The following is a 14,054-nucleotide window of genomic DNA, read 5'->3' on the forward strand; positions in this document are numbered from 1 at the left end:
ATCACCACAGAGGTACAAAATGTACATACGATTCGTGCAAATGGATATATAATTTGAAAAGAAAAAAAAAAGAAGAAGTAAGTCTAGCGGCTTGAAATAAAGATGAACAAAATGTCACAAGATTACAATGATTACATCAGAATCATTTAAAAAAGAAAAGGAAGTCCCTGTGATATTAAAATTATGGCATTACGCCTCGCATAAATGATACAATTACAACAAACATAATAATCTTATGCTCGTAGAGCAGTAAGCAAGCTTCAGAATTTAGTTTTCACTTTCCGATCAAATCTTCATGTGTTTTGAGTTTTTCCAGCAGATGTTTGCAAACGGAACCAATTATGCTCGGGCAAGTGGTGAAGAGGCCCTAGAGCAGCAATAGCAATATCCTGGAATTACCAAGAAATAAGGTGCATTAAGAATAAAATGTGATACGCTGCAACTGACAGAGATTCTTCAGCTAAATATGCAAGTTGGAAGATGTCTTTTTAATCTTTTCTCAAGGAAGAAGAGATACAGATCGAGTTCATCAACTTTAATCAAGACATAATATCTACTATCTTTTTTGCTTCGGATTGAAATGGAAAAGGAGTTGTTTTACCTTATCAATTATGAAGGCTTTAGCAGTCTCTCTTACTGTACAAGCATCAACTGCATCTATACGAGCAAAAAGCTCTAGAAATGGCATGGCTCGGCTGTAGGTCAGCATCTGCACTCAAAAATATTGTTGATAAGTTCAGTTAGGCAAATCAATGACTTGGGACTGAACTGCTTACCACCTAACATGCAATTGCATTGCATACGAAGTGATGTGCCACTGACACTCTCAATTACAAGAACAGGTCCTCTAAATCTTACCTGACGGCCATTATTTTCAGCTACAGCAGTAGATCCATCAATGTGAAGCAGAAGAGCAGATTTTAACTGCAGTCGCAAACATTGATGGCACCATTATGCAACATTGTAGAATTTTACACTACTAAACAAAGGTCCAGAAAGACTTTGGAAATATACATGTAAATACATATTATCTTCAGGAAAATTAGAGAAGTGAATCGAAGGTCCAGAAAGAAGTGATTTCTTAACCATCCAAATCCGCAAATGATTGTGTATTGCCAAGAGAACAATATGAAGCTACCTGATTCCGAGCCCGAACTACTTCTTCTTCTGAAACTTGGTGTGCTAGCCTCTTAAACTCTTCCATTATTGCATGCGATAAATCATGCAATCGATCAGGCTGAAATTAGTGAAGTCAATAAGTAATACCAACATGAAAAACAAAATATGATCCTTCAACCAACCACAAATTAATTCCACACGTTGTCTTGATGGACTCTGTACTAAATGTAAATGCAGTTCATCATTCCTCACAATCTCTCACTAGATCAATGCAAGAAAAAGTTATTCACTATTGATGCATCATCATTAAACCAAACCACAGTATGAAGAAAAGCCACAATATTTTTTTATCCTTAATTTTCTATCAATGGCACTTGACACTTTCGACCCAGAATATCAGGATATCAAGGCACTTTCATCTTAACAATATTTTTTTATCCTTAATTTTCTATCAGTGGCACTTGACACTTTCAACCCAGAATATCAGGATATCAAGGCACTTTCATCTTAACAAGAATATATGTGCCAAATTAGCATGGGTTATTGACAAAAGTAATAGTATTTGACCAACTATGCAATACTACATTCAAAATTATGCAATCATCAAGGACCATCAGCCAACTAAAAGAAGCCATCAGATAGTAGGTATGGTTAGCTAAAAGCCTAATTAAGCTGTAGAATAAAGAAAGCTTACCAAAGCAGTGGAATAGATTCCAAATAACCCTGTATCACGATAATTAGTGTTGAAGGCCATCATACTCTCAGCTAGGTTATTAGTGCTGATTCGACGAGCCAGCTCAGACCTTGTTTTTAGTAAACAGCATGGAGTAATATTAGTATAATTAATGCAAGAACAATCATAAAGAAGAATGATTTATTGAAAAGTTAGGAAGAAATGAACTTGTCTCACCCTGAACAAGTGCCCACACCAATATTTTTGTTCCAAGAACCTAACAAACTCTGCACTACCATTAGAGGAATAGAATTAGGGTCAACCCATGATGCTCCTTGGAAAGCAATTGCCAAATGAACAAGAGGCATGCTCTCATTTTCCACTCGAACCTACAGGAAATGGTCTGTCAACAACTTTCTGACAACTTATATGATTAATAAAAAGCTAATACAAGAGAAAAACAAAAGGACATCAAAGTTGAGGAAGACCTCAGAGCCAGTGAAGGTAGCTGGGTTTGCATCAACTAGCTGATCTGCAGTAGTTGGATCAGTGGAAAATCTTGTGAACAATCTGGCAACCATCTCAACAACTTCCTCATGTTTAACTGCACCTGCAGCTGAAACAACCTGCCACAAGTAGACTAGTTAAATGAATTTGAAGGGACAACAAGATCTAACAACCCAATTTATATCTGATCATTTTGAAAACATTTAAACATAAGGATTGATTTCTTAAAGTACCACTCTGGGGCCTGTGTAATGGCTAGAAATATATTCTTGCAAATCGACCCTAGAGATTGCCCGGATGTTCTCCTCAGGACCTAAAATTGTGTCTCCCAGAGGATGCTCATGGAAAGCAGCCAAATGCAAGTAATCGAATATCACCTCCTCCATCTGTCCTTGTACCTATCTAGCCCATAAGGAGTAAATAGATTATAGCACCTCCTCTAGTAAGAAAGCTATAAAATAAAAACACAAAACTACATCTCACCTCCTCCATTTCACGGAGGATGACACCACGTTCCCTTCTAATGGCATTCTCAGGAAACCGCGAGTTCTGCAAAATGTCAGCAAGTATATCAATGGCAATTGGTACATCCTTGGATTGGACATCAGCGAAGAAGGTTGTCTGCTCCCTGGAGGTGTATGCGTTGAGACGGGCACCCATGTTCTCAATCTCCTCTTCGAGGGATTGAGCAGTGCGGTGGCGGGTGCCTTTAAAGATCATGTGCTCAAGGAAATGAGCTGTGCCATTGGTGCCGGGAGCCTCAAACCGGCTACCTGCATCAATCCAAACACCAACGGAAGCCATTCTTGTGGCGGATGGAAATGCCTGGGTGACTACACGGATGCCACTAGGGAGGGTGGTGACACGAGTCTCAGGAAAACGGAGGAACGGGGAGTGGTCGACAAGTCTGAGTTCAGGGGAGCTGTATCGGAGGAAGCGGGGGTCAGGAGTGAGAACTTCTGAGGGCTTTGGATTGGCTGAGACTGATAAATATCGGGCTCCGGCAGCCCATGAGAGGATTGGGATTTTCCTCCTCAAACGAGCTAATGAGATTGCCATGAAGAGAGTTTCTGTTTGATTCTAAATAACTAAAAAATTCTCCTACACTGGGGCAACATATAATTTAACGAAAAGGTTACGAGCAATCTATTTCTAGGAAAGCTATGAAGGTTTCACTCAAACATTTCTACAAACGCGTTGTGCACACCGATGAAGAGACGACCAGCATGAAGAACCTTAGTTAATAAAACAAGTTCTCGGATCGATAATTTTCTTCAGGAGAGAAGAAAGAGTAAAAATTGAGTGCCGATGACCTTGAGATCTCCTCCTCCACCGCTCTAGCACGGTGTTTGAACCTATCGAGCGTCTTTTTTATCCTTTTATTTTTTTTTCTTTATTTGCTTGTGTCAAAAGACTCGAAAACGGCGGCACCTCATCTAGATGCTTCCGTTAGGGTAATACGAAATAAAACATAGGAACAGCTGAGCCGCGCGAAGATTCGTGCGTTCGAGATCACCTTAAGATTCGGGATAGCCAAGGTGTACCTGCCAATTTTAGATAATTATTATTTTAGAGAGAAGTAAAAATTTAATGGTATTCCAGTTAGTATTCCATTCAAACATTGCGAAGTTTAAATCTGAGTACACTCATTTATATCCGACATAAATCTCTTTTAACTATTTGAGTACTATCATATTCCGCATTAAAACATATTATCATAATACATACAAAATTTTCAACTAATTAGCAACTAGATGATAAAGTATTTCAAAATTCATGAGAGAATTTTGTACATCCACTGCAAACTGGTACACACGTTAAAAATGCTGAGAAAAGGAGAAAAATGGGAAGAAAAAAAATTGCATAAAGAGACCTCTTTTAAGGCTTTTCTCCCACCTCAAAATTCTATAAATAAGAAATTCTGAAACTAGATGGAATCCACCTCATACAAGCAGTTGAATCATACACTCACAATTACATGATCTAAATGCCACGACTTTCAAACCTAACGAAAACAAGAGGCATTCAAAACTGGCAACGATTGGAGAACAACATCACAAACAGAAGAGAGGAGGATTCGAACAACTGCACTTCATGATAGTCATTGCGTTGATGGGCTTGAGCACTCAACCTCACTTTCGGATGAAGTTATGTTGGATGATGCAACTGATGTTGTATTGCTATGCACACCATTTCTAAAGCTTTTTGAATCATGATCAGGGTTCCTCCTAGGCTCTGGAGCTGCAGGACGTTGTCCCTCATCTGCTAATTTCTTGAGTATGTTCATCACTGTTGGAAGAAATTTCGTGGACAAGGAAAGGATACCGGGAAGCTGCACAAAATCGCAAACAGATCATGATATCAGGTTTAATGGGATTTCACCATGTATTGGGGAAAACAAAAATGCAACAGAAATCTTGTGGCTTTGACACTCACAGCTCCATTGCGGAATTCGCCAGAGATGTCTAGCTGTACCCAGAGGGCTTTGCCAACAAGAAAAACAACAAATATGACAGCTACGTAAAGTGGATTTCTGCCATACAAATGAGGAGATTTCATTCAAGTCAGATAGTGAACCTGTTTACCAGACATTCAAATTAAATAAAGTAAACAACCTTAGCAGCGTCATGAATTCATTGAACCCTAGGACAGCAATAGCAGCAATCGCCCATGGAGGAGGCAACCAGTTGTTGTTACGCTTATGAGCTTCCTGAGAAATACAGCAGCCAATGCTAGGGTAAATATCTTATCACATGAAAATGTGATAAGTAAAACAATAGAGATTAAGACAAAGCTATCATAGATTTTCCAGAAGAAAACGATACAGCACATGCAAGTGAAATAAGTAACTTCTTTTCAACAAACGCATCGATAGAGGTCAAAGAAAGCATATGAATAAATACAACTTTCCCAAGCCAAAGCAGCTCAAACATCACAAAGGAAACTTCCTTCACCAAGATCTGACACTAGGTGAATTGAGAGTCCAAATAGCAAGAGTCATACCCATGATAAATGAAAAAAAAAAAAAGAATTTCCCTCATTCAAAGGATCCTCATGACAGAGTGTGTTAAAGAGGGGAAAGTCTGAGACATGCCTGAGCAGAAATGGCCTGAGTGACGGTATACTCTGTTTCTGTGTTGAATTGCCTCCACAATGATTTGCATTGAACTGGCGTAATTAAAGTCTTCTCTGCTGGAACCTGAATACAGATTTTTTTTTTAATAGTGAAAGATAGCAGAGAGCACAGATACCATAATTAGGTAATATTACACAAGAGCAATGAATATAGTCATGTGACGTAAAACTAGTATCATTTATCACTGAAAAATAAACAAAATAGCCTGATACAAGAACCCATGTTCACTTTTTCTTACATTTATATTTAATCATTCTTCAAGGTTGGGCTAAGTAAAACGCATACATATTTTTGTAGCGCCTAAAGCTAACAGGGCGAATCATTACAAGATTGTGATGGCTGAAAGCACCAGATTATCTGGAGAAGACTCAATTATCCAACATTAACTATTGCTAAACTGCCGGCATCTGATCCTTGCATTTAAAATCAACTTAAAATGATAAAATGGCATCACAAGAACAGTGAAAAAATATTTGATTGTATCAAGGAACATTCATTACCTCTTCCCATGAGTTTGAAGCCAGTGGATCAAATGATTGCATGCTCCTAGCTTTAGCACCACTACTTGTTGTATCCACCAAAGCAAGTGAGAGAGTTTTTTCAATGTTATCACTCACATCTTCCAAACGGATTGCAGCCATCACAGAAAGCAACTTCAAGGACTGCAGACAAAGAAATATATGTAATTTTCCTAAGATCCACTTTCTGATGTTAAAAGGAACAAAAAGCCCCAGTTATTCTGACATACTTCAGAGCGAGCAAATTTTGTTATTGCTCTTATGTCTTCCTTGCCAGTCCAGATTCTTGGCATTGAGTCAGCATCACGGCTGAACAACATTGAAAACCTATCCAAAATCATTCAGTCAGCATAGCATTTTAAAGAGAAAAATAAGTACTTGTAAGTATCAAAGTAAGATTCACCTGTCCTTCATACGAATCAATACCCTTCCAGCTTCTTCTTTTGCTTTGGATTCAACAACATTTCTAGCATAAACCTCCAATTTTGATAGCATTTTGTCCAAGGTTGCCTGATCAAGTTCAAAAGATGAAAGAGCAGAAGCATATGCAGAGATAGCAGCTTTAGTTTCCCGTTGAAGAAGTTTTCTTATTGCTGGCCAAGTATCATTGCTGGCTGCATCTAGAAGAGCTTCCACAGGTTCGGCAAGAGCTTTAGTCAATTCGCCCTGAAAGTGCACCATATAATGTTGAAATATTATCAATAGTAGCATATGCAAAGATATCAAGTCGGAATACTATCAACCTAAAGAAGTTTTGGTCCCAAACTTGTATACTTACGGACCTACCTTGAATTAAAGAAAGAGACCACCATTTATACAAAAATGTAAATAAATGTACGGAAAAATGAGTGCACCTCATACTGTGTACTGAGTTCGGAGAGTTTTGTCGCACAAACTGATGATATATGTGTCTCAATATCACGCCGAAGCTTTTCCTGAACTTTAGAAGGATCCCATTTTGCTTGTTGAATAGCTGCGTCTGTTATCCAAAACATCAGTAGCAACACCCATGGTTAAAGAACTTAACGAGGAATACCAAAGAGTGAGCGAAGAAAAATACAAAATAAAAAGCTTCCAAATAAGAGGAACTCAGAGAAGCAGAAACTGTTCCCTCCAGACTTGGAGATTAGGCTATTGGGAAGGTAGCACAAAATTTATCAGATTACTGACAGCTAGACGAGGAAAGTCCTTTAGAAAAGTGCAATTTACACGATTGGTTTTATACTTTTATCATACATGACTGACAAATGACAATTCAGATAACCTGATATAGTGTTGGTGAAGGTAATCAAAGTGCAATCTGTTACCTTAGAACAAATTAGGTAAACATAATTTTATTTCCTTTATTTTTCAGTATAACTAAGATTTAAGAAGCAATATATAAGTAGAGTTTTTCATGCCGATATTTGACAGAACATTGCCTCTAAACTCTGAAAGGATGCTAAACGTGCAAATGTAAACATTTTGACCGCAGATATATATGAACTAGCAAAATGGTAAATGTGATGATTGTACTGATTTTGCCTATAAGAAAGGAGTGTATGTAGATATAACTTGTAAAAATATACCTTCACAGCCTTTGTCAAACTTTGCCATGAAAGCTTGAGTACAATCTTGCGCAGCAATAGCAAACCCTTCTCCACTTTCCAGAGCCTTGTCAAAAGCTTGCTTAAAAGCATCTAGAGTTTTTGTTCGTAAATGCCCCAACATTGATTGATAAGCAGGATTGACAAGCTAGGAGCACCGAAAATGTGTCAAAAAAGACTTAACTGACAACAAACATCAATAATTTATCTGAGCTTATAACGACCGGAAATATATGCAAACAATGTTAAAGAAATAGAAAAGTAAACTGTCAATTTGAAAAGAAATAGAAAAGTAAACTACCAAGTACCAATTATTAAAATAACTTGTCTAAAATCATTTTCTCAATCTTTCTACTCAAGTCCTTTTTAGCTAAACCTTCCCCTTTGTGCTTGCATCACACCTGACCTAATCTTTCTTTCCAGTTTTGCATTTTGAGACCTCCGTTGAAGAACACCTGTCTCCAAAATGTTTCTCGTATCTTAAGTCTTAGCTGGTGCTACTAGAAAAATTCGCATAAATATGATCTATTTATCTATTTTCTACAGTAACACTGTCATCCATCTCATCATTACACGAAGACGTAGATTCTTACCTGTCCAAATTACTTTGAACCATAAAGCATCAATCACAGAACCAGCACATGGTAGTCTCATTTATGAAAGGTAAGCAAAAAGCATTTCTCCGGTTCAAGATAGCTCAATGTTCCAATTATTAGTATAAGAAACAACACTAGTCAGCATGGATGACAAAACACTCACAACGTAAGCACCAAACGCTCACAGTACTACCTGAAGAAGACTGGACTCCAGCTGTTGTCTTTTAGCAGTTCTCACACCTTCATCAAAATAAAATGCTTCCATGTCATACCTGCAAACATGAGGAGTTAATACTCTCACAACCTAGGAGAGCACATGAGATAATATGCTCCATCATGATCACAAGAATCTAAACCAATGCTAGTAATAATTAAAAGACCTGTGTAATGTGGGTATGTCCCTTGAATTTCAAGTTCTTTATGGTGCAAAGGCAAATCACTGATAAAAACAATCACAAACATACTCAAGCAAGGGACACAAGTGGAAAGCATCAATAGGCCAAGCCAACAAGATTAGAATGAAGTGACAAACCCTCAAAGATGCAACAAGTACAAGACAACTCTTTCTGATTCAAAAGGACATAAGTTTCAAAACAAGTAACATATTCTAAAACTTAGGAGTCTTCTTAAGCGATGACACAGTTGCTGAACCCTAGACAGTTCATATGGACTAAGCTACAAAAGTTCAATATTTTGAGGCAGAATTTAGATCATTTCAGTTCATATCCTTTCAAATAACCTGCTTATATGTCCTTTCCTAATCTTATACATAATTGTCACCAAATTTCTCCATATAACCTCCTCTCTAGTAAGTGGTAATCTACACTCTGACACGATCCATGGGCGCCACATCCTCTGGTGGTACAACTATAAGCTACCTTTCATCAGCTCAGTTCATAATTTGACATTTGCTTCTTTTAAGTAATCGAAAAAATTGAGTATATCACCGAAAGATGAATGAGGAAAAATAAGGATTTTGAGGAGGAGCTACTATTAAAGTATACGTTTTCTCAAATGATGACGAGAGAGAGAATGAGACAAAGCCGAATGGAGAGTAGACTTAGACATTTGACTTTGGGATTGTTGAAACAAAAGTCAAAGAGGTTAAAGCTCACATGATTATACAAAGAATCTGCAAGGATAGTATATATGTGATACATCAGGGAGAAGAGGGGATTTATTATGATATAGAACTTCAAAGAATGTTAGTTTTTTCCCGATGCCGTAAGTAGACAAAATTAATATTTGAGAAGAAAAACATCAGTTGTTATACTTTAAAAATTGGTAATATTGAATATAATACCATTTTTGAATCCTTAAAGTGTAAAAGTAATGTAAAAAATTGCTTACACCAATGTGCATGATGACAGACCAAAAGTTAAAGGCCTAAATACTAAAAATATCATATCAAAAAGTACAAGCCATAATTGTGCATGATTACAAAAGGCACTCACTCAGATAAGCATTTATCCAAAATGGAGCTAAGCTTCCTCCCAAATCCCGGTACAGCATCATGTTGAACAGCCTCTTCAAGTTGCTGCCAATCCTATGATGTAGAACAAGTTGCACATAAAATCATATCGGTTTCAAGCATGATCATGAATAGATATATAGTACAGTATTGAAGATTAGTCACCTCATCAGCAGTTACATGAGCAAGTTTTTCATTAGCAATTTCTTCACAGCGCACAGTTGCTACCATAATCTACAAGTAATGAAACAAAACCACAAAAAAAAAAAAGATATGATGACAAATCAGCTGATAATACAAGTATCTAGTTAGCATCCATCTGAAAAGGTGTTTGATCTCACCTTATGCGCAGGCAGGTCAAGGTCCTTGTTATCTTTAATAACCCTCCAGATTTGTTGAGCACTAAATGAAAATCCTGAAGCAGGAACAACTCCCCGCCGATCTCCAGCAAGTCCACCCGGAGAAATAGAATGATAAAACCTTTGCCTTAAACTTGCAACCTTGAGGAAGTGTAACATGGAACTAATTATTTTACATCATAGTACTGACAAGTCTAACACTAGTTAAGAGCTAGTGTTATCAGAAATATTGCAATATTTGACATCTTCTCAGTACTACAAAGTAGAAGTAATAGGATATTGGTGGCCTCAAAAATGTAAACACAGAAATTTAAATGACTCCATCTGCATATTGTGATCTCATAGCATAGCATCCAAGAGGTCAAGAAAACACAAGAGCATAATCATGGCTCTAAATGACTTCTAACTCTACCCACCTGTTCTTTGAATAGCTCTTCTTTCTCTTCATAACTTGAGAGAGCCACAACCTCAACCTGGGCACAAATATGAAAAAGAAAAAGAGTTAAAAATATACAATTTCAAGAGGAGACATAAAACTAAAACTATTCCATGTTAAGATATTTACATTAAAAAAATCACTAAGTGGAGTGTCCTTGTGAGCTTGCGGTTTAGAAACAGCATCCCATATCTGCAAAAACATAAGAAAAGTCAGGTATGAAGAAGGGGAAAGGATACAATTGCAGAAAAAGAAAATACATGCCTTCTGAATATCTTCTCTAAGAACAGGTTCCAAATTTTCCAGAGGTGTCTGTAAAAAAGAATATCATAGTGGTCACAAACTCACAATAGAGTATTAGGGCAAAGGGTGTTAAGATTATTTAAGAAAACTACTTAACAGTATGACAGAGAAAGAAGTACCTTTGTCTTATCACGTATGACAAATAATAGTGTTGTTTTGCGAGGACAAAACAAGCGCATCATGACCTACTTACCAAGAAGGAAGGTAACCATTAAGTGAAACCAGAAAAAAGAAATATCAAGGTACCCAAACTCTATAGCTATGGAGGCAGCTTCACCACAAAACTAACCTGAAATACTGTCTTCAGAAGAGGCTTGTTAGCAGCCTGTTCTCGGCCAATATCGTGGCACCACCTACATGAAGAAGTCATATTGCACAATAAGAAAAGTGAAATAGCCACAATTTCTAAAATTTACATGCAATATTGGTAGAAGAACTCTTCCCTAACAGCCTACTTACATATTTATCAGCACTATGTCTGAAACTGCCAAAGCAAAAAGAGCACTCTGTTTCTCAAAGGCCGTATCATCCTGAAGACAATATGATGACACATTGTAGTTAAAAATAATATTTAAGCAAAAAAGATACTTGCAGTAACTTGACAGAAAGTTCACTATGGTCTCAGAGAGTTGAGGATAATATAAGGTCTTCACAATGTTTAAGAACAATAAGCTGAAAAAAATATTGGCTTCATTTGCATCGCCCAACATTCAGCTCATCGGATAATGAATAATAAGCAGCAGATATGAGAAAAGGAAAGGGCACATAATATCACGAAGATATGAAAATGATGCCCAAAGTAAAAGTTCAAGATAACTTTCAAAGATTATATCAGTACCTCCCCTCGCTCTCTCCCATCAGTACCCTCCAAATCCATTACAAGTGTACATGGTTCAATGTCAGCAGCCTTGGCCAACCAGATGCCTTTAGTAGTTTGCGACCTGAAAGAAAATCAGCTCGCTAACTTGAAAGCTCAATATTAAAAAAGTGATTCAGAGTCCGCAAAACAACTCGCCTTCCTCTAAAAGCATCCATTTCTGTAAAGTTCGTTCGGAATAGATGATTTAGAAGAGTGCTCTTTCCTGAAAAGTGAAAGAAAATATTTTTTACAAGGACTTGTAGTATAGCTTAGTCGGTATAATTGTTAGGTACGCTAGATGTTATAAGCTGTTAAAGGCCCGACATTTTATTTCAGAAATGCCAGTAAAAGCAACTCGAGAATAACTAGTAGCAACAACGACAGTAAATTACAGGTAAAGGATATTGCATCTTAGAAACAAGAAATAATAATAGAAAGAAGGCGAAAAATCCACAGCTAGTGATATACCACTACTCTGAGGTCCCATTATAGAGACAACTGCATAAGAAAGCCCACATTCAGCTAACTTCACAGCCTTCATTAAGTTCTCCATTCCAGAAATATTGAACACGCCATCCCCGTCAATGAGCTGAGTGGAGCAACAACTTTCGTCCATTTCTGAAGGAACCAAATATCAAAATCACTTAGAAGAAGTAAAGTTTACTTATGGGTGGACGATTTCTACTTAAAGGATATTGCATTGATATACAGAGACATTGGAAAATAAACTGTTTGGGTTCATCATTACTGATAGAGGTGAAAATGCATTTACAGTGCCCAGAATAGATTTTGTTATTTTCTGTCAAAAAACACAGTTAATGAACAAATAAATAATTTTATTTCATTGGTGTATAAATAAGCGATATCATAACAGGCATCTAACGAATTATTTGAGAGAAATAAGTACAATTTGAACAAAACGATTGGAACTTGATACATGGTCAGTTTTTAAAAACCCACCAGTAGTACACGTCTCGAATCTTTCATGAAGAAGATGCGCAACATTCAAGTTTTTAGATAATTAAAAATATCGGCAAATTAATTATGTCAGCATCTAAAATGCGTTATTTTTCTGGACTCTTAAAACAAACCTTACACCACTTTACTCAACGAAGATCATCAGTAAGCCCAGTCAGCTAACAGCCTAGCAAACATATGTCTCCCCAATCCTCTCGTCCTAGCAACTTATCGATCAGTGTGCTTATCGAAATCACTCCGATCGACATAGAAAACTCACTTAAAATGGAGACGTTACCATCCAGAATCGCATTGGCTTTATACATCAACGAACCCCCAATCCTAGATATCCAACTAGTAATCTACTCCTCCAAATAAACTACGGATGCAAGAGAGAATAGAAAGAATCGTAACCCGAACGAGCACATGCATCGAGAGTACGAAAGCGATCCAAGAGGATAGCTAGATAAGAAAAATAGATCGAAATAATATTTAAAAAAAACAACCCAACGAAGGCGTACCGGCGAGAGGAGTTCGGGATTCGTACAGCCGGAGGTCGTCCTCGGGAAACGTGGAGAAAGAGGAGACCGAGAGGGGCCGATCTAGCATCCGCCATAGCCCCCACTTTTAAACCCAAAAGTATAAACCAAATCAACCTCGCTGTAAAAAAAAAAAAACCATTAAAAAACCAAGTCATCTCACACCTTTTACTATTTCCAATTTGACCCCTAAAACAATAAACAAGACGTAAATTGAAATAAAATTAGTTTTAGGGCGTGAAATATAAAATCCTTAAAAAAAATTAATAATACAAAATAGCGGTGAGAGGAAGAAAGTTGTAAAACAAAATAGAAAACCATTTAATTTTCTTTTTCTACTGGTGGAGGAGATGGGACCCAAACCCCACTCCACACCGACTAATACCAGGGCCCACTTCTTTTACTACCCTTTTATTATTATGACGTGAATGCTAAGCATTCGTATGAACAAGCCATATGCACAAAAAGAAAAGCCATAATTTTATTTTTCTAAAATAATTAAACCACAATTAATTGGATACTGTCTGATCGATAAAAGGACTCAAGATGACTAGTAGCATATGTTGCAAAATTAAGAGATATGGTTTTCTATAAACAAACTTATGTTTAGCTCGCTAAATGAGCACTTAAAAGTCTAGATAAAAGCTGGAAATATAAACTAGCGAATATAAATAAGATTTAGCCCGTTCGCTTTCCACTCAGTAGTATACTTCAATTAATTTTTTTGTACGTGTGTATTTTATATAAGCTAAAGAGATATAGCTTGAGTTAAATTAAGACACTGACTTCTATTATGGCTGATGAGATTTTAATCATCGAATTACAGCTGCGATCTTATGATAACCTTATGCTAAATAGAGTAAAGATAGGGTGTAAATTATTCGATTCTCCTAAAAGTAATGTATAATTTTATAATACTAAAAGAAAAGGGGGCTTATCTCGTTTAAATCCATTAGATCTTTAACTAGATTTTAACTAAATTATAAATAAAACTC

At 36.9% G+C, this 14,054-nt stretch overlaps 2 protein-coding genes across 4 annotated transcripts; both read right to left on the bottom strand.

The window, feature by feature from the left end:
- Positions 1–67: 67 nt before the first annotated feature.
- Positions 68–3,791, bottom strand: LOC140797340 (probable mitochondrial-processing peptidase subunit beta, mitochondrial). The gene is made up of 9 exons (XM_073150703.1): positions 2,783–3,791; positions 2,533–2,697; positions 2,281–2,418; positions 2,030–2,181; positions 1,814–1,922; positions 1,139–1,237; positions 859–924; positions 602–709; positions 68–389 (listed from the first exon to the last, which is right to left on the bottom strand). Exons 1-9 carry the CDS (start codon positions 3,356–3,358, stop codon positions 294–296), a joined length of 1,509 nt encoding a protein of 502 aa, XP_073006804.1. The 5' UTR covers positions 3,359–3,791; the 3' UTR covers positions 68–293.
- A 240-nt stretch (positions 3,792–4,031) lies between these two features.
- Positions 4,032–13,202, bottom strand: LOC140797341 (protein ROOT HAIR DEFECTIVE 3-like). 3 transcript variants are annotated; one of them, XM_073150704.1, is made up of 23 exons: positions 13,042–13,202; positions 12,032–12,181; positions 11,720–11,786; positions 11,543–11,645; positions 11,164–11,234; positions 10,994–11,057; positions 10,824–10,889; positions 10,666–10,713; positions 10,531–10,593; positions 10,382–10,438; positions 9,948–10,106; positions 9,772–9,840; positions 9,590–9,681; positions 8,329–8,407; positions 7,522–7,687; positions 6,808–6,932; positions 6,357–6,619; positions 6,184–6,280; positions 5,936–6,097; positions 5,394–5,498; positions 4,915–5,009; positions 4,736–4,832; positions 4,032–4,631 (listed from the first exon to the last, which is right to left on the bottom strand). In XM_073150704.1, exons 1-23 carry the CDS (start codon positions 13,127–13,129, stop codon positions 4,401–4,403), a joined length of 2,517 nt encoding a protein of 838 aa, XP_073006805.1. In that variant the 5' UTR covers positions 13,130–13,202; the 3' UTR covers positions 4,032–4,400. The 3 variants fall into 3 exon arrangements, with proteins under 3 accessions (XP_073006805.1, XP_073006806.1, XP_073006807.1); XM_073150705.1 differs by having other exon boundaries at positions 4,915–5,005; positions 5,390–5,498; XM_073150706.1 differs by lacking the exons at positions 11,720–11,786; positions 13,042–13,202 and having other exon boundaries at positions 12,032–12,162.
- Between the last annotated feature and the right edge of the window lie 852 nt (positions 13,203–14,054).

This window comes from Typha latifolia, chromosome 11, assembly GCF_019914945.1.
Source record: "Typha latifolia isolate L0001 chromosome 11, TyphaL0001v2, whole genome shotgun sequence".
Taxonomy (NCBI): domain Eukaryota; kingdom Viridiplantae; phylum Streptophyta; class Magnoliopsida; order Poales; family Typhaceae; genus Typha; species Typha latifolia.

What these genes read in the sequence shown, in the direction of transcription:
- LOC140797340 (XM_073150703.1), bottom strand. Translation starts at nt 3,358, where the DNA reads ATGGCAATCTCATTAGCTCGTTTGAGGAGGAAAATCCCAATCCTCTCA. An exon ending in TCCTCCGTGAAATGGAGGAG is followed by an intron (nt 2,698 to 2,782) that starts GTGAGATGTAGT and finishes TGGGCTAGATAG; the next exon opens with GTACAAGGACAGATGGAGGA. An exon ending in ATTACACAGGCCCCAGAGTG is followed by an intron (nt 2,419 to 2,532) that starts GTACTTTAAGAA and finishes TACTTGTGGCAG; the next exon opens with GTTGTTTCAGCTGCAGGTGC.
- LOC140797341 (XM_073150704.1), bottom strand. Translation starts at nt 13,129, where the DNA reads ATGCTAGATCGGCCCCTCTCGGTCTCCTCTTTCTCCACGTTTCCCGAG. An exon ending in GACATAGTGCTGATAAATAT is followed by an intron (nt 11,058 to 11,163) that starts GTAAGTAGGCTG and finishes TTCTTCATGTAG; the next exon opens with GTGGTGCCACGATATTGGCC. An exon ending in GTTTGACAAAGGCTGTGAAG is followed by an intron (nt 6,933 to 7,521) that starts GTATATTTTTAC and finishes TTTGGATAACAG; the next exon opens with ACGCAGCTATTCAACAAGCA.